The sequence below is a fragment of the Amblyraja radiata genome, chromosome 9 (assembly GCF_010909765.2).
Source record: "Amblyraja radiata isolate CabotCenter1 chromosome 9, sAmbRad1.1.pri, whole genome shotgun sequence".
Taxonomy (NCBI): Eukaryota; Metazoa; Chordata; class Chondrichthyes; order Rajiformes; family Rajidae; genus Amblyraja; species Amblyraja radiata.
In genome coordinates this window covers 6,900,372-6,918,712 of record NC_045964.1, presented here as the reverse complement: position 1 = coordinate 6,918,712, position 18,341 = coordinate 6,900,372, and the positions used below count along the sequence as shown (strand labels likewise).

At 45.9% G+C, this 18,341-nt stretch overlaps 1 protein-coding gene across 1 annotated transcript in view; it reads left to right on the top strand.

The window, feature by feature from the left end:
- Nucleotides 1-18,341, top strand: part of sptbn5 (spectrin beta, non-erythrocytic 5) — a 288,791-nt gene that overhangs the window by 47,575 nt on the left and 222,875 nt on the right. Inside the window, exons 10-12 of the mRNA XM_033026595.1 lie at nt 1,342-1,542; nt 14,157-14,372; nt 17,370-17,457. Coding sequence (XP_032882486.1) covers nt 1,342-1,542; nt 14,157-14,372; nt 17,370-17,457 — 505 coding nt within the window. The remainder of the gene's footprint in view (nt 1-1,341; nt 1,543-14,156; nt 14,373-17,369; nt 17,458-18,341) is intronic.

Genomic DNA, 18,341 nt, shown 5'->3' with positions numbered 1-18,341 from the left:
TACAAGATCCTCATCCGCCTATGCTCCAAGGAATAGAGTCCCAGCCTACTCAACCTCTCCCTATAGCTCAGACCCTCGAGTCCTGGCAACATCCTCGTAAATCTTTTCTGTACACTTTCCAGCTCAACAACATCTTTCCTACAAGATGGTGCCCAGAACTGAACACAATATTCTAAATGTGGCTTCACCAACGTCCTGAATGTGAGATTAATGTCACACTAAAATCAGTCTGTGAAGTAAATCTGATACTGTAGATGTGATCTTGTACCAACATCTCCTCCATGTGCAGTAGGTTACTACACTCCCAGTATGGACTTGGTGGATATGTTAGAGTAGCTCGTGCCCTTCATTGTAATTAATTTATTAGCCAAGTATGTAAGAACATACAAGGAATTTGATTTGCCATACAGTCATACCAGCAAGATCCACAACTACATAAAAATTAACAAAAACAGCGCACTATGATTGAAGGCAATAACGTATTATCTCCTTGCCTTTTCTCCCACGGTCGGTGCAGTCAAATCATCCGCAGTCAGGGCGGTCGAAGCTCCTGCTGTTGAAGCTCCCGAAGTAGATCCTTAACCAAGGGACCGACAGCTCCATGATGTTAGGCCGCAGTGCGGACGGAAATACAATACGGAAAAGTCGCATCTCCGTCGAGGAAAAATTTAAAAAAAAGTTTCCCCCACCCCTCACTTAATACAAAACTAAAGATACAGTAAAACATACATTTAACAACAGACTTAAAACACCAAAAGAAAAGAACGAGACAATATAGACAATAGATAATAGACAATAGGTGCAGGAGTAGGCCATTTGGCCCTTCGAGCAAGTACCACCATTCAATATGATCATGGCTGATCATCCCCAATCAGTACCCCGTTCCTGCCTTCTCCCCATATCCCCTGACTTCACTATCTTTAAGAGCCTTATCTCGCTCTCTCTTGAAAGTATCCAGAGAGCCGGCCTCCACAGCCTTCTGTGGCAAAGAATTCCGCATTCACCACCCTCGGACTAAAAAAATTTCTCCTCATCTCCTTCCTAAAAGACCGTCCTTCAATTCTGAGGCTGTGACCTCTAGTCCTAGACTCTCCCACTAGTGGATACATCCTCTACACATCCACTCTATCCAAGCCTTTCACTATTTGGAACGTTTCAATGAGGTGTCCCCTCATCCTTCTAAACTCCAGCGAGCACAGGCCCAGTGCCGTCAAAAGCTCATCATAGGTTAACCCACTCATTCCTGGCGTGTTAGTTTGCCAGTGTGCGGAGGGAGTGTGATCGAGGTGCAACTGTAACCATGACGTTGTTGACCTGGTGTTGCTGTATTTTCTTCACTAGGCGTTGGAGGCAGAGTGCAACTCCCACCAGTCTATCTGTTTCTCAATGGTGAGAAAGGGCCAGGAGTTATGCAAAGAAAATCTGAACAGCGAGAGGGAAGTGAGGAAATGGGTGACGACTCTTCAGAAACAATGGCAACATTTAATGGACGAGCTGTCGAACCGCCACACACGACTCCAGGCTGCCCTGGCGATAAAGCAGGTGAGACAACAGCCTGATGGAGTGGATGGGTCCTGTGAAGAGGACAACAAAGGAAATAGCAAGGAACCAAAACGATAACTTACAAGTGGAGGTGGAGGGGAGAGAGAGGGTTCCCAATGAATAAGGTTCCTAATGAATAATTTGCCAAGATTCTCCCAAAAGAGTGGGAATGCCATTGATAATGTAGCTATGGAGGAAGTATGTGAAAAGTTGGATTGGATTGGATTGGATAAACAGCATAAGGTTTAAAGGATTTATCGTCTTTGATAAATTTCCAGGCCAGTGAGTTTTAGGACCAGAGGCCTCAGAATAACAGGATGTAGCTGTACAAAGGAGATGAAGTGGGATGAATCTCCACAGGCTGATCAGGTATATCCAAGGACACTGTGGGAAGCCTGTTGAAGAAAAGGTGAAGCATTCCTAGCTGGGATATGTGAATCATTGTTAGACATGTGGGGGTGCTGGATGACTAATAGCAGGGTTTCCTAATTCTGTGTCTCTATTTAAGAATGGCTGATTAGAAAAACCTTGGAACTATAGACCTGTAAGCTTAATATCTGCAGTAGGATAGTTACCGAAGCCGGTTGCAAGCAAATAGGTCTTTTTGGCTAAATATGTTCAGATCACCACAACTTTGCATGGCCGTCCGAAGGGGGAGTGCGTTGGGTGCGACCGCACCCCCCTTTTTTCCCCAGAATAAGAAAAAATCCCAGGGGAAAAAAAAAAAAAAAAGAAAAATCGTTAAAAAAAAATCGGGAAAAAAATAATATTCCGCTGGCCCACGCCATCCCCGCTGGCCCACGCTACCTCCGCTGGCCCCTGCTGGGCCCACGCCACCCCCGCTTGGTCCACGCCATCCCCGCTGGGCCCACGCCACCCCCGCAGGGCCCACGCCACCCCCACTGGCCCGCGCCACTCCCGCTGACCCCCGCTGGGCCCACGCCACCCTGTCTGGCCCACGCCACACCAGCAGGGCCCGCGCCACCTTCATCTTCGCCCCCCCCGCCAGAAAGAGGGGGGGGTGGATGTGGGAGGGGGAGAGAGGGAGAGGAAGGGAGGGGAGAGAGAGAGATGGGGGAGGGAAGAGGGAAAGGGGGATTATCTTTAGTGAGATTGCAAAATTAAGGTAGGTTTTAGAGCTATTATATTTTCTCTTCCATATGAATAATTTTAAACAATATCAAATAATATCAAACAATTGGAACTGCTTTCTTTTCCTTGATAACAATACTGAAAAATATGAATTCCATAGTTTGTGACATAAATATACATTTTAATGGGATCATTATATACAGATGTAACATTTCCATTTCAAGATCGGGGGGGGGGGGGGGGGCAAATATGCGTCAAGCCGATAGCCTAATCGTTAAAGAGTTAAAAGATAACCTAATCGATAAAGAGCTGAGAAGAGGAATCAGAGCTGCCAAGGAAAGATACTCTGAGAAGTTGAGGAGCAAGTTCTCAGCTAGTGATTCTTCTTCAGTTTGGAAGGGCATGTAAGAAATCACCAGCTATAAGAGGAAAGCCCCCTGCTCTTTGGACAATCGTCAGCTGACCAACGACCTCAATGAGTTTTACTGCAGGCTTGAAAATCAGAAACGTAACTATGGTACCCCCTCCCCAACAAACACAGCCAGTCCCCAGTCTGCAAAGAATGGACCCTGCACCCTCTCCTTCCCATTCACCACTTAACACCTACTTAAGGCCTCCAGTATGAAAAGAGTGGACCCTTTCCCACCCCAACCAACACTTCACACTCAATTACTCATTTTTAACCAGTCCCTGCAAAGATGTACTGTCCCTGCCTGCTTCAAAGTCTCCACTATTGTCCCTGTACCCAAAAAGGTAAGGATTACTGGTCTTAATGAATACAGGCTTGTCGCACTGACTTCTGTAGTCATGAAGACCGTTGAAAGGCTTGTGCTGGTCAAGCTGAAAAATATCACAATCCCTCAACTGGACCCTCTGCATTTTGCATATTGGGCCAATAGATCTGTGGATGACGTAGTCAATCTGGGCCTGCACTTCATCCTCCAGCACCTAGACCGCCAGGGGACCTATGCGAGGATTTTGTTTGTTGATTTTAGCTCTGCATTCAACACCATTGTGCCAGAGCGACTATGCACCAAACTTTCAGAGTTGACTGTGCCTGAACCCCTCTGTCGGTGGATCACCAGCTTTCTGACAGACAGGAAGCAGCATGTGAGACGGTAAAGCATATCTCGGACCCACAAACGCTCAGCATAGGAGCATCGCAAGATGCATACTCTCCCCTCTCCTCTACTCTCGCCACACCAATGACTGCACCTCCACAGACACCTCTGTCAAGCTTCTCAAGTTTGTGGATGACACAATCCTGATTGGACTGATCCAGGATGGGGATCTCTGTACTCTTTTCAGTTTGACATATTTCCTATAACATGGTGCCCAGAACTGAACACAATATTCTAAATGCGGTCTCACCAACGTATTATACAACTGCAACATGACCTCCCAACTTCTATACTCAATACTCTGACTGATGAAGGCCAAAGTGCCAAAATACGTTTTGACCACCTGATATACCTGTGACTCGACCTTCAAGGAACCATGCAACCATCAACCATTCCTCTGCCCACCTGGCTAATTGATCCAGATCCTGCTACAATCTTTCACAACCATCTTCACTATATGCAAAACCACTCACTTCCGTATCATCAGCAAACTTGCTAATCTTGCCCTGTTCTGTGACGTTTCACAGAGTGCTGGAGTAACTCAGCGGGTCAGGCTGAGTATAGAGGTTGGGAGGTCATGTTGCAGTTGCATAAGAAGGTGGTGAGGCTGCATACAGAGTATTGTATTCAGTTCTGGGCACCATGTTATAGGAAAGATGTCATCAAACTGGAAAGGGTACAGTGAAGATTTACGAGGATGTTGCCAGGACTAGAGGGCCAGAGCTATAGGGAGAGGTTGAGTAGGCTGGGACTCTATTTCATGGAGCACAGGAGGCTGAGGGATGATCTAATAGAGGTGTATAAAATCACGATTTGAATAGATATGGTTGAGTCTTTTTCCCAGAGTAGGTGAATCGAGGAGCAGAGGACATAAGTTTAAGGTGCAGGGCAAAAGATTTAATAGGAATCTGAGGGGTATGTTTTTCACACAAAGGGTGGTAGGTGAATGGAACAAGCTGCCAGAGGAGGTAGTTGAGGCGAGGACTATCGCAACATTTAAGAAACAGACAGATACATGGATAGGACTGGTTCGGAGCGATATGGATCAAACCTAGGCAGGTGGGACTAGTGCAGATGGGACATGCTGGGCCAAAGGGCCTATTTCCACACTGTATCACTCTATCTTTCCCTCTCAAACCCATTCTTCTGCCTTCTCCCCATTACCTCTGACACCCGTATCAATCAAGAATCTATCAATCTCCTACTGAAAAATGTCCATTGACTTGACCTCCACAGCTGGCTGTGGCAATGAATTCCACAGTTCACCACCCTCTGACTTAAGAAATTCCTGCTCATCTCCTTCCTAAAGGAATGTCTTTTAATTCCGAGGCTGTGGCCACTGGTCCTAGACTCTCCCACTAGTGGAAACATCCTCTCCACATCCACTCCATCCAGGTTTTTACCAGGCTGGGACAGACGGCAACAGCTTCACACCCTGTCCCAAAGCTTGTGTCCTGTCCTGCATCACCCAAGGCAGCAGAGACGTTATAGGAGAGGGCAAGCACCATAACAAAGTAGCTCACGATGGTTTGGGTAACATTCAGGAATGTCTATGCATGTCACATCATGAATATTACTGAAGAAGAGTCTTGACCCGAAATATAATAGTAAGATTAAACGAGAACTTACCAGTTTGAAGTTTGATCTTGATTTTATGAGGAGTTACGATGAGCGATTACGTGAAGAAGGGCCGTCCGTCTGCGTGCGCGTCAATCTTCAAAGCAGCGGTGTTAAATCACAGATAAAAGAGAAGACCTGAGAATAGTAAGATTGTGAAAAACTAGAACTTCCATATGACCTTGATAATATGAGGGTGGGAGCGGTGGGCACGTAATCGCTCATCGTAACTCCTCATAAAATCAAGATCAAACTTCAAACTGGTAAGTTCTCGTTTAACCTTACTATTTTACTTCGGAGTCACGTGAGTGACTACGTGAAGATTTCAAAGCTCTGTGATTTCACGCCGGTTACGAATCCAGGCGGCACACACTGAATGGATTGACCATGGATGAGAGTATTATTAAAGCATTCAGACATAACGTAGTTAGTAAAGACACTGATGCTTTAAAAATAAAGAAAATAAATGTTTTATTAGCTTCCCCGCCGAACCTGTGGGAAAACTAGGTAACAGAACTTAAGATGGCACGAGCAAATACCCCTGGTCCGATAATGGGTTTGTTATAAAACCGCTGGAACGTTCTTTCGTTCACCCATCCTGCAGCCGCTAGGATGTCATCAAGGGGCACGTCCATCGTTCTTGCTGCCGACGTAGATGCAGACCTGGTGGAGTGAGATTTAAAGATATGAGTATATATTCCTGCTACCACCATTACCTCCTTTAACCACCTGGAGATAGTTTGTGTTGATTCTTTCGGTGTGGTTTCTTGTGGCTGATGAGGACCAATTGTTCTGAGCCTCTGAGGTTCTCCGTGACTCTCAGGTAGTGGTGTAAATGTGTTACCACACACAATCGTTGGTCCTCTGGATATGCCAGGAACTGGATCTTCATCCCTGGCATTCCTGGCCTGCTCTGTTTGATCAGGTCCTTAACAACGAATGTTATGTTATTCGTATTGCTGGTCATGTAGTCCAGTCGTAGTTTTTGTAGTGTCTGGACTCTTTGGACTGTTATTAGCATAACCACTTTCAATGTTAGTTTTGACAAAGATAAGGCCATTGGCTGTCCCCACTGACGAAGTAAGGTCAGTACCATGCTCACATCCCATGTGTCCGTGTACCTAGGCCTTTCTTTTATTTATTTTTATTTTTTTATTATGAAACTACTTTTATTCAAAAAATAAACATAAACATAGAGTATTAACACAATCAAAGACTGCCTATGCTGACAGTTTACAAACAAATGATCGTCAAATTAATAACATCAACGTCAACTGGACCCACGAATGGCCGTTGAAGGTCGAGTGTTCCGTTTATCAACAAAACACTCGACCTTCAACGGCGACCAGTATTCATGGAAAGCCTCCAAAGTCCCCATGGACACCACGTGTTCCCTCTTAACACTTAAACAAAATTATCAAATTAAAATATTAACATTCTTATCGATAATATATTCAACCTCCTGTGGTGACCAGCGTGCACAGAAGACTTCCACAGTCCCCATGGACACTGCGTGTTCCTTTTCTAGGGACACGCGAGCTCGGACGTAACCCCGGAAAAGGGGCAGGCAGGCGACCGGTGTGCGGCCATCGACTGCCCGCTGCCTGGACCCGCGAATGGCCATCCTGGCCAGGCCCAGGAGCAGACCGACAGGGAGGCCCACTCCTCCCTCCCATCCTTCCCCCCTCTGCTCTGTACCTAGGCCTTGGGGGTATCGAATTGTAAATTCCCTTCATGAATTTTATTACGAAGGGGTGCGTTCCTATCGGCCCGTGCCCTGCCTCCAGTGTCAGATAGGAGGATAGTGCACATCTGGCACTGTTGATTGCGCTAAAACTTAATTTATAGTCATAGTACAGGGCTGATAGGAACTCCAAGACATCCGTTATCCGAACTGTGTTGTATGTTATATCGTTTGCATGGCAGAAAGCTTCCCACTTCTTAATATGAGTGGCATACTGTTTTTGGTACTGTCCCTCCATGCCTTTGTGATGACATCCACAGTTCGTTTGGATAGTCCAATGTCTTGAAATGGCCTCCTCAGAATCTGCAAAATCAACAATTAATCCGGTCAGAAAGTGGATGGTTGCTCCCTGAAACTGGGTTTGCTAGGATATCTCTCCTCTTAGGTACAACCATTAATGGCTGGACTATGAGCCCCAATATTTTCGGGAACCAGGCTTGTGTAGGCCAATCTGGTACTACTAAAAAGCCTGTGGCTTTGTCTTGCTTGATTTTAGTCAAGCATCGGTTTATGAGGCAGAATGGTGGGAAAGTATAAATATACATTCCTCCCCAGTTTAGAGAAAAAGCATCCACTGACTCTGCTCCTGGGTCCGGCTCCCAGGACACATATCTGGGTAATTGATGGTTTAATCTAGATGCAAACAGATCCAAATCTGGAGTGCCAAATCGTATAGTTATTTCATTGAATACCGTACGATTCAACATCCATTCTATATTATCATTAAACATTTGTGACCTTGCATCTGCCACCGTGTTATATCTTCCTGGTAGATATACTGCCGTGACCCAAATATCCCTCTCGATGCACCAGTGCCAAATGAGGTTAGATAATCTGTCACAGGATACAGATTTTACACCACCCATGTGATTGATATATGCTACCGCAGTGGTGTTATCAATCTGAATTTGAACATGCACATGTTGCATGTTGTTACAGAGAGACTTGAGCCCATATTGTGCCACCAACAATTCTAGGTAATTGATTCCATATAGTTGGAGTATAGTAGACTCTTGCTCATTACATCTGCCTCCACAGCTCCTGACTGTGTTTGTGGCTCCCCATCCTAAACCGCTTGCGTCGGTTTGGAGAAACACTGATGGGCTCTCAAGTAAGATTTTTCTTGAGCTGAGTCTTATGTTTGCCATCCACCATTGTAGTTCAATAATGGCTTCAGCTGGTAACCGCATTGATTTGCCAAACTGACCTGCATGCAATTTCAATGTTCGTTCCTTTGCTCGCTATAAATGCTGGTAATGCAAAGGTCCGTAGCGTACTGCGGGAAAGGCAGCTACCAATTTGCCAATTACACTTGCTGTTTGTCTGATAGTTGGTTTGTGTTTTTCAATCAGATCATTGCAGGCTTTCCTCAAGTCTTGTTGTTTGCCTTTAGGCAAAGTCACCAACATGGTTACTGTATTGATAGTAAATCCTAGGGAATCAATTTCCTTGGTAGGAGTTAATTTTGATTTAACTGGATGGATTAGGAACCCAAGTTTTTCAAACAGGGTTTTGGTTGCCTTGACTGTTGCTTCTGCCAATTCTTTGGTGATTCCAAAGATGAAAATGTCATCCAAATATGCCATGACTATGTGATTTTGAGATCTTAGCAGCCCCAGAATTGGTTTCAATAATTTGGTAAACAGTCTAGGGGCTGATGTCAATCCATTTGGCAGAGCCTTGTATTGCCATTATTGACCCATCCAGGTAAACTTCAAATATCTCCTATACTCTTTGTGAATAGACACTGAATAGTATGCATCTTTGAGGTCGATGCATGCCATATAGCCATTTTTGGAAACCAACTGAGTTGCTGTTCCAAAATTGTCCATTTTAAAGTGTTTATATTGCACATATGTATTTAGTTCCGTAAGATCCAAAATAATACGGATCCCTCCATCTTTTTTCTCTTTTGGAAATAAATTGGATATAAATTGGTGAGGTTCTGTGTATGACCTCTCAATAACATATTGTCAGATAACGTTTCAATTTCTTTTTGTATATTCATTGTCTCTTTTTGGGAAAAGACATATGTGCGAGTATTAGAATGTGTTGGTGGTGGTGATGAATTCAAATTGAACTCAATTTTGAATCCTTCTATACTGTGCAGTATGAATGGATCCTTAGTAACCCAACACCATTCTTTTAAGAAGTATTTTAACCTTCCCCCCACCTGTAAGTGAGGTTCGTCTGGTATGTTCCCTGAGGAACTGGTTTGACTTACCTCTGTTGTTACTGGCGGCGTGGCGATGGTTTTCGTCCGCGAGGTTTGGGGAGCAGAGCTGGTGGTTGCTCTCTCCTCATCCTCGCTGTCGGCCTGCTGGGGCCTGCCCCTAAAAAAGATCTTGACTCAGGGGTGAATCTTCCTCCGGTGCCTGGCTCTCTAGGTGTAAAACGCCGAGAGCTGTAGGGGTGGAATCTCGTGGATGGGCCCCTGGGTGTGCCCTGACCTCTTGTTATGAGGCGCACGGTTTTTGCCTGGTCATCCAGGTCCCGTACCTGTCTTGACAGGTCTTCCCCAAACAGGTAGTTTGCCGGCTGGATGTCGCTTGCTTTGCTAGCGACATCCAGCTGCAAGAGCTGCAAACTTCGAATTTATTGCTGGTTTTATTGCCTCTTTCAGAATGCAGTTTATTTCGAAGCGGGCATTACATAGCAGTGCCATGGTATCCTGTTCCCGGTCAGTGAAGAGGCCTCCTTCCACACCTCCTGCAGACTAAGTAATTCCAGACCCCAGCAGGTTTAATACTTTTTGGAACTTCAGTTCCTGGTTCCTGATGATGGGACCTATTTGCCCCCAAATTATACGGTTCACCGCTTGAACCTTGAGGGAAGCCCAGTTAGATGGTGGGGGGGACCTGTTCAGGGTTTCTTCCTCCAATCTCCCCTGGGAGTGTTCCACCCCACTGTGCTTCCAAACTCTGAATCCGGGTAATCCCCGTATGTACTTCCCCCTTCCATGGGAAAGACATAGTGCTGCCCAGAGTATGAGGCTGCTGGCACGGTCTGTAGAAGGGACTCGTGCTGATATTGCTCCTTTCTCCGGAGTTTAACATTGTGGAGCAGCTTCTCCACAAGCTGCTCCATGTGGGAGAGTCGTCCTTGGACGCTTCCCGATGAGGGAGGGTATCCCTCTTCCCCGGACTCATCCGAGTCTACGGGTCTGGCAGACTTATGGGTGGCTTTACGTCCCGCCGGGACCACCACGGTGCTTTCCTCCTGCACCAAGTCTGCTGCTGCCGGTTCTGATGCCGGCGGCAATGTCGGCGAGCATGACCGTCGTCCTCTACCGGGAATCCCCGCGGACCGTCTCTTCGACATTTTTTGGGGCTCTGAAAAACAAATAATTCCTTAGCCCGAACAGAAAGCGCAGGGTAAGTGGTTCAACTTTTCTTACCTGCCGCCTTTTTTTTTTTAAATCCCAACGGCTGGGAGGACGCAATGCCTCTCCAGTCTGTTGCGCGCGTTGCTTTCAGACGTAATGACGCGCACGCAGACGGACGGCCCTTCTTCACGTAGTCACTCAAGTGACTCCGAAGTAAAATCTATATCTTTTCTCCAGAGATGCTGCCTGACTCACTGAGTTACTCCAGCACTGTGACATGTCATCTATCCATGTTCTCCAGAGATGCTGCCTGACCCGCCGAGTTACTCCAGCACTCTGTGAAACGTCGCCTATTCATATTCTCCACAGATACTGCCTGACCCACTGAGTTACTCCAGCACTTTGTGTCTATTTTCCCTTCACCCATCTGCCCAAGCCCACTCTCTCCCCTCCTTTCCTATGTTCCTTTCCACCCATAAACCTCTCTCTGCCTTTACATTTCACTCCTCTTTCAAATCTGCTCTACTTATCTACATGCATTTTGCTTCTTCACTTTTTAGTCATAGAATGATGCAGTGTGGAAACCCAACTTGCCCACACCGACCAACATGTCCCATCTAAACTAGTCCCACTCAAACGCGTTTGGCCCATATCCATCTAAACCTGTCCTATCCATGTACATGTCCAAATGTCTCTTAAACATTAGGATAGTCCCAGCCTTAACTACCTCCTCCGGCAGCTTGTTATATACATACACCCAGCACCCTTTGTGTGAAAAAGCTACCTCAGATTCCTGTTAATTTCTGAAATATTGGTCATAAATTTGGTGCAAAAATGCTCCAAAATAAGGCTGAGAATGCATCAGAGAGCATCTAAAACCCTAGAGCTTCCAGGGCCCTTAAGCGGGCCCTGGACTCTGGTATCGAGGAACTTCACGCTTCGCGCTTGTGATGTGCGCAGCGCACACACTATTTCACATTAAATTTTTTGTAATTCTGTCATGCCACCCCCCTTTTTGGAAAGCTCGTACGGGCCTGACTTTGTATAACATTTTTCCTGATATCACCCCTGAATGTCCTAAATCTTTATCCACTTGTCCCTTGGCAGTACGAATAATGCCATAGATGATTTTCAAAATGGGGTGAGGATTCAGAAATTGGATGTGCTTAACACCCTCTGCCCTTAACACCCTGAAGGGCCTGTCCCACTTGGCCATCATTTGCGCGTAATTTACGAGACATCATTTACACGTCACGATGCACGACGCGCACGTCGTGACAAGCACTTGATCCACGCGCATGGTGCGCATTACGCACGCATGGTGCGTGGTGACATAGGCAGTGACATGTGGTTGCGCGCGGCGTCGCAGGATTTTGTGATGTACAAAATATTTGCGCGCCATCTGCGTGACGCGCAAATGACGGCCAAGTGGGACAGGCCCTTAACTCACCACAGTCTTAATGTTTCTGATGAGATTTTTAAATGCTTTTCTAAAGGGAGCTGAATATTTTTGCATCTGTCAAAATGTCTGCCAGTTGGCTATTCATCTGTAGATAGTATTAGATTCTGTGATTACCTCAAGTCAGGAAGAGAGCCACTGACCAAGACAGGGAAGAGATGGACTTGGTCTTGGCATTCGACATGGTGCATGTTGAAGAGTGTTCCATCTGCTGTAGCCACTCCTCTAACAACCATAGGAATACTTTCAATTAGCAAACAATTTGCTCATGTTTAAGAAGGAACTGCAGATGCTGGAAAATTGAAGGTAGACAAAAATGCTGGAGAAACTCAGTGGGTGAGGCAGAATCTATGGAGCGAAGGAAATAGGTAACGTTTCGAGTCGAAACCCTTCTTCAGACTTGCTAATGTTTGTGGCTGCAGGAGTTAGTACTTTAGAAGCTAACAGAAATCATATGTATAAATCCATTTGCAGGATTAATGACTGAAAATGTAATTATTGTGGTCTTATCAAACATAAGGTTTAGCATTACACGCTACCAATCCCAGTTGTGGAGACACTGGTATCGTTGTCTCGCTGTAGGACACTGACAATTCTTTTTATTCTGGATTTTAAATCCTGTGTTGTGTTTTATATGTAATCTGTGATGCTCAGAAGTAATTTACTAAGCTTTTATATGTATTTTATGGTGTTTTTATATGCAATGTATTTTATGTAATGTCATCTCTTGTCTGGACCTTGAGACCTTGACAATACATTTTAATAATAAGTAAGTAAGTTTATTGGCCAAGTATTCACATACAAGGAATTTGCCTTGGTGCTCCGCCCACAAGTAACAACATGTCATACAGTGACAGTTACGAATGACTCAGAAAACACTAAACATTAATAATAATAAAACATTAATGATAAAACACCATTGATCAAGCATGTGAACCAACAAAATACCAGATCAAAGGGATGCTACAGATTTTTGGCTGTTGAGTAGAGCAACTACTCGTGGATAAAAAACTGTTTTTGTGTCTGGCTGTGGCAGGTTTGACAGTCCGGAGTCGCCTTCCAGAGGGAGGTGATTCAAAGAGTTTGTGGCTAGGGTGAGAGGGGTCAGAGATGATCTTGCCCGCTCACTTCCTGGCCTTCCAATTATAATAATATAACTGGGGCACTCACACAGCAACTCAGCAGGGAATCTGCACTTCTCAATCCTCAAGTCAATCCTCTTGGGAGGTGTGAGATGGTTATTTATTCTCACCGTGAACACAACTGCTTCCATAGTATAGGATTGGAAACATCACACTCTTGATAAGCGCAAGCAGAACTTCCTCATGGTACAGTCTCATCCCATTAGAGCAAGAGGCTGATTTCTCACTGCTTATTCTGCCTCCTGTCATTTTTCAATTTGGAGATACAACATGGAAACAGGCCCTTCGGCCCACCGGGTCCCTGCCAACCCTCGATCACCCATTCATACTCGTTCAATGTTATCCCACTTTCGCATCCACTCCCTGCATGCTTGGGGCAATTTAACTTAGTTTTAGTTTATACAGCATGGGAACAGACCCTTCAGTCCTCTGAGTCCATGCCGACTATCGATCGCATGTAGACTAGATCCACTTTATCCTGCATTCGCATCCTACACATGAGGCAATTTACAGAGGCCAATTAACCATTAACCCACACGTCTTTGGGATGTGGAAGAAAACCGGAGCACGTGGAAGAAAGATATTACAGGGCAAACGTGCAAACTCCACACAGTCAGGATTGAACCTGAGTGTCTGACGCTGTGAGGCACCAGCTCATCCTGCTGTATCACTGTGCAACTGTGTATTATTCTAGCAATCACAAATTTTATTTTTATCACAAGCACGCTTGGTTCAGTGTCTCAGTTGAGCCTCTGAATAAAATAGGTTCAAATCGTGCTTCAGCACTTCAGAGCAATACTGATTTATGCTGGTATTGTCAGAAGTGCCATCTTGCAAATTATATGGTAAATCGAGTCAGGCCTAGCCTTGCAGATGAATTTGAAAAATCCTGTGAGGCCTTTCAGTGTGAGATGGAATTTCTACCCAGAGACTTGGGCAATATTCATCTCAGCAGTGCATTGTTGGCTTAGTATTATTGATTAGCATTATTGATTTTGGAATATTGCATCCGGCATGTAACTGTGAAGGCTGTGAGATTTGTTGGCTATGATGGGTGAGGTGTAAACGCAAGGATTTGTTGCATCTGAACGTGACCAGATATCTCTGTTCTCAGTATTTTGCAGATATCAATGAGGCCCATTCCTGGCTGCTGGAGAAACAGCCTCTTCTGCAGACTGCGGACTGTGGGAAGGATGAGGCCAGTGCTGAAGCACTCCTGCAGCGCCACATGCACCTCACAGAGGAGATGGACGCATATTCCAGCGAAGTGACGAGACTCGGTGACCAGGCAACAGCAGCAGTGGAGCAAGTTCCTCTGACAGTGTGTCAGGTACTCACTTAAATTCTACGTGTAGGAAGGAACTGCAGATGCTGGTTTAAACTGAAGATAGACACAAAAAGCTGGAGTAACCCAGCGGGTCAGGCAGCATCTCTGGAGAAAAGGAATAGGCGACGTTTCGGGTCGTGACGGGTCGAAGAAGCGTGAATAGAGGTCATAGTCTTAGAATTAATGGACGTTGTTTTAGGAAGGAGATGAGGAGGAATTTCTTCAGTCAGAAGGTGGTGGATCTGTGGAATTATTTGCCACAGAAGGCTGTGGAGGCCGTCAGTGGATATTTTTAAGGCAGAGATAGATAGATTCTTGATTAGTACGGGTGTCGGGGGCTAAGATGGAGGGATAGATCAGCCATGATTAAATGGCGGCGTAGTCTTGATGGGCCGGATGGCCTAATTCTGCTCCTATCACTTATGAACGTGATCTATTCCTTTTCTCCAGGGATGCTGTCTGACTCGCTGAGTTGCTCCAGTTTTTTGTGTCTCCACTTAAATTCTATATGTGCCAATTGGAGAAATTAGTACATTTAGGCCTGAAATGAGACTATTTCACTCAGAGGACGGTGAATCCTTTAAGTCCTCTACTCCAGTGCGCTAAGATGCATCATTGATTGCATTTAAAGTGGAGATCGATAGATTTCTCATCATCAAACTCATTTTGGATTGGAATAGGCATGAAAATAGTTTTAAGTGAGGTCACGCATGATCATGTTGAAGAGTGAAGTAGGCCTGTGGGCCAGAATGGACTGCTCATCTTCATCTTTCTTATGATTTTGTAATAAATTGAGAGCCAACACCTCAGCGACAACAGAGAAGAATCTGAAAAGACTGAAAAAAACAAACACACAAGGGCCTGTCCCACTTGCCGATTTTTTTGGCAACTGCCGGGGTCATTGACTGACGTATCAGGGTCACCGAAAGATTTTGAACATTTCAAAATCCAGCGGCGACAAAAAAAATGTTGCGGCACACGAGGAGACACCGGGCGTCAATACGTGGTCACGCCGCATCACACTGCATCATTTTTCGGTGAGCTGATACGTCAGTCATTGATGCCGGCAGTCGCCGAAAAAAAACCGGCAAGTGGGGCAGGCCCTAAAAAATGCTGGAGTAACTCAGTGGGTCAGGCAGCATCTCTGATAATAAATATTTTCCTATCAATTGATGTCAATAGACAATAGATGCAGGAGTAGGCCATTCGGCCCCTCGAGCCAGCACCGCCATTCACTGTGATCATGGCTGATCATCCACAATCAGTACCCCGTTCCTGCCTTCTCCCCATATCCCTTGACTCCGCTATCTTTAAGAGCCCTATCTAACTCTCTCTTGAAAGTATCCAGAGAATTGGCCTCCACTGTCTTCTGAGGCAGAGAAGTCCTCAGACTCACAACTCTCTGTGAGAAAAAGTGTTTCCTCCTCTCCGTTCTAAATGGCTTACCCCTTATTCTTAAACAGTGGCCCCTCGTTCTGGACTCCCCCAACATCGGGAATATGTTTCCTGCCTCTAGCGTGTCCAAACCCTTAATAATCATATGTTTCAATGAGATCCCCTCTCATCTTTCTAAACTCCAGAGTGTACAAGCCCAGCCGCTCCATTCTCACAGCATATGACAGTCCCGCCATCCCGGGAATTAACCTCGTGAACCTACGCTGCACTCCCTCAATAGCAAGAATGTCCTTCCTCAAATTAGGGGACCAAAACTGCACACAATACTCCAGGTGTGGTCTCACTAGGGCCCTGTACAACTGCAGAAGAACCTCTTAGCTCCTAATGAACTGGTTTGCAGCTTCCTATTCTTGCTCCTGTTTTCTCAAATAATATTGCTCTTTGTATTAATCCACGGTGACCTTTCTGGAATCTCACCATTTGTAGAACCCCACAAATTTGATAGGATGGATAATGCGCACATCAGCTCATCCAGCTGCCCATGAAGTGAGTTGTGGGGTCTCAGTTGACTCCAGAGTCCCCAGTACTAAGGGTACTGTTGCTTCATGTGGATGAATGTCAGATTGAACATGTCAAGTGGAAATCTCCACTTGGAAATTAAATGAATGGTGAATTATAAGAACATCTCCATCCTGCTCAGAGAACACCTCCCTCTGACAAACTGGAGGGCACTGGATATCCTGACCACATGACGCGAATGTCGAATAGTCCTGCTCTGCAGCTGGGGAAAGCACGAGAGAAATAACAAATGATTGAGTTTAGTTGTGTTTAGAGATACTGTGTGGAAGCAGGCCCTTCGGCCCACGGTGTCCGTGCCGACCAGCGATCCCCGCACATTAACACTATCCTACACACACTAGGGACAATTTACACATGCACCAAGCCAGTTAACCTACCAACCTGTACGTCTTTGGAATGTGGGAGGGAATCAAAGATCTTGGAGAAAATCCACACAGGTCACAGGGAGAAGGTACATAGAAACATAGAAAATAGGTGCAGGAGTAGGCCATTCGGCCCTTCGAGCCTGCACCGCCATTCAATATGATCATGGCTGATCATCCAACTGAGTATACTGTACCTGCCTTCTCTCCATACCCCCTGATCCCTCTAGCCACAAGGGCCACATCTAACTCCCTCTTAAATATAGCAAATGAACTGGCCTCAACTACCTTCTGTGGCAGAGAATTCCACAGATTCGCCACTCTCTGTGTGAAAAAAAAATGTTCTCATCTCGGTCCTAAAAGACTTCCCCCTTATCCTTAAACTGTGACCCCTTGTTCTGGACTTCCCCAACATCGGGAACAATCTTCTTGCATCTAGCGTGTCCAACCCCTTAAGAATGTTGTAAGTTTTGTACGAACTACATACGGACAGCGCCCGTAGTTGGGATGGAACCCGGGTCTCCTGTAAGGCAGCAACTTTACTGCTGCGCCACGTGCCACCCCGTGGGCATGGTTTCTGCTTGGGCTTTCAGCCGAATAGGAACAGATTGTTAAGATGCAGAGGTCCGGGGAACTGGTGAGAAATGCGTGTCTTTTTTTGCAGGCTGAGACCCCAGAGAAAGAAGTGTCCGAGAGCTGCTCATCCGATGAAGGGGAACGATTGGAAATCACAAAGAAAAATCATTCTCAAAGTAAGAAGTACACGGTTACAGAGGAGATGCATGTGATATACTTGGATTAAAGTTGGTGAAAGGCACAGACATCTGTTTTAGCTGTTGGGGGTTCCATATCAGGGACACGTTCTTTATTAGTCACATACAGCATGGAAACAGGCCCTTCAGCCCGACACATTCATGCTGACAAAGACGCCGTCTGAGATAGTCCCATCTGCCAGCTTTTGGCCCATGGTCCCTCAAACATGCCCCATCCATTCGCTGCCAAAATGACTTTTAAATATTGTTACTGTACAGGCCTCAACTACATCCTCTGACAGCTTGTTCCATACACCTACCACACTCCGTATGAAAGAACTGCCTTCAGAGTCCCATCAAACTTGCCCCATCTACTTTAAGCCTCCCACTTAGACCATTTTTTAGGCGACTGTCATAGCAGGTAGCTGAAAAACCGGGGACTGGACCCCCCCCCCCCCTATTGTCTGCAACGATGTCTACAACAACCTACCACCTAGTCGATATCAAGCTACCGACAATCGGCAACACATTAGGACGTCCACCTACGACAACCTACGGCCACACAGGCAACAACGAAAGGCAACCTGCGTCCACCCGCGTCAAGCTACGACCCTGTCGGCGACAACTGAAGACAATTCAGTCGCCGGTACCTGTCGCCGGTTGACGTAGGTAGTCGCCAATGGAATTCACCGGTCAGCACCCGGCAACAACTACGAGAGCACCTACGTCAGGAGAAGTCAAGCTACACTCATTGGCGTCAACCCACTGTCGCCAAAATATTTTGAACATGTTGAAAATCCAGCGTCGACCAGAAAGATGCTACGACTCTTTGGGCGACTGAGGAGACTACTCACGACCATACAGGCGACACCCCGGCGACCATG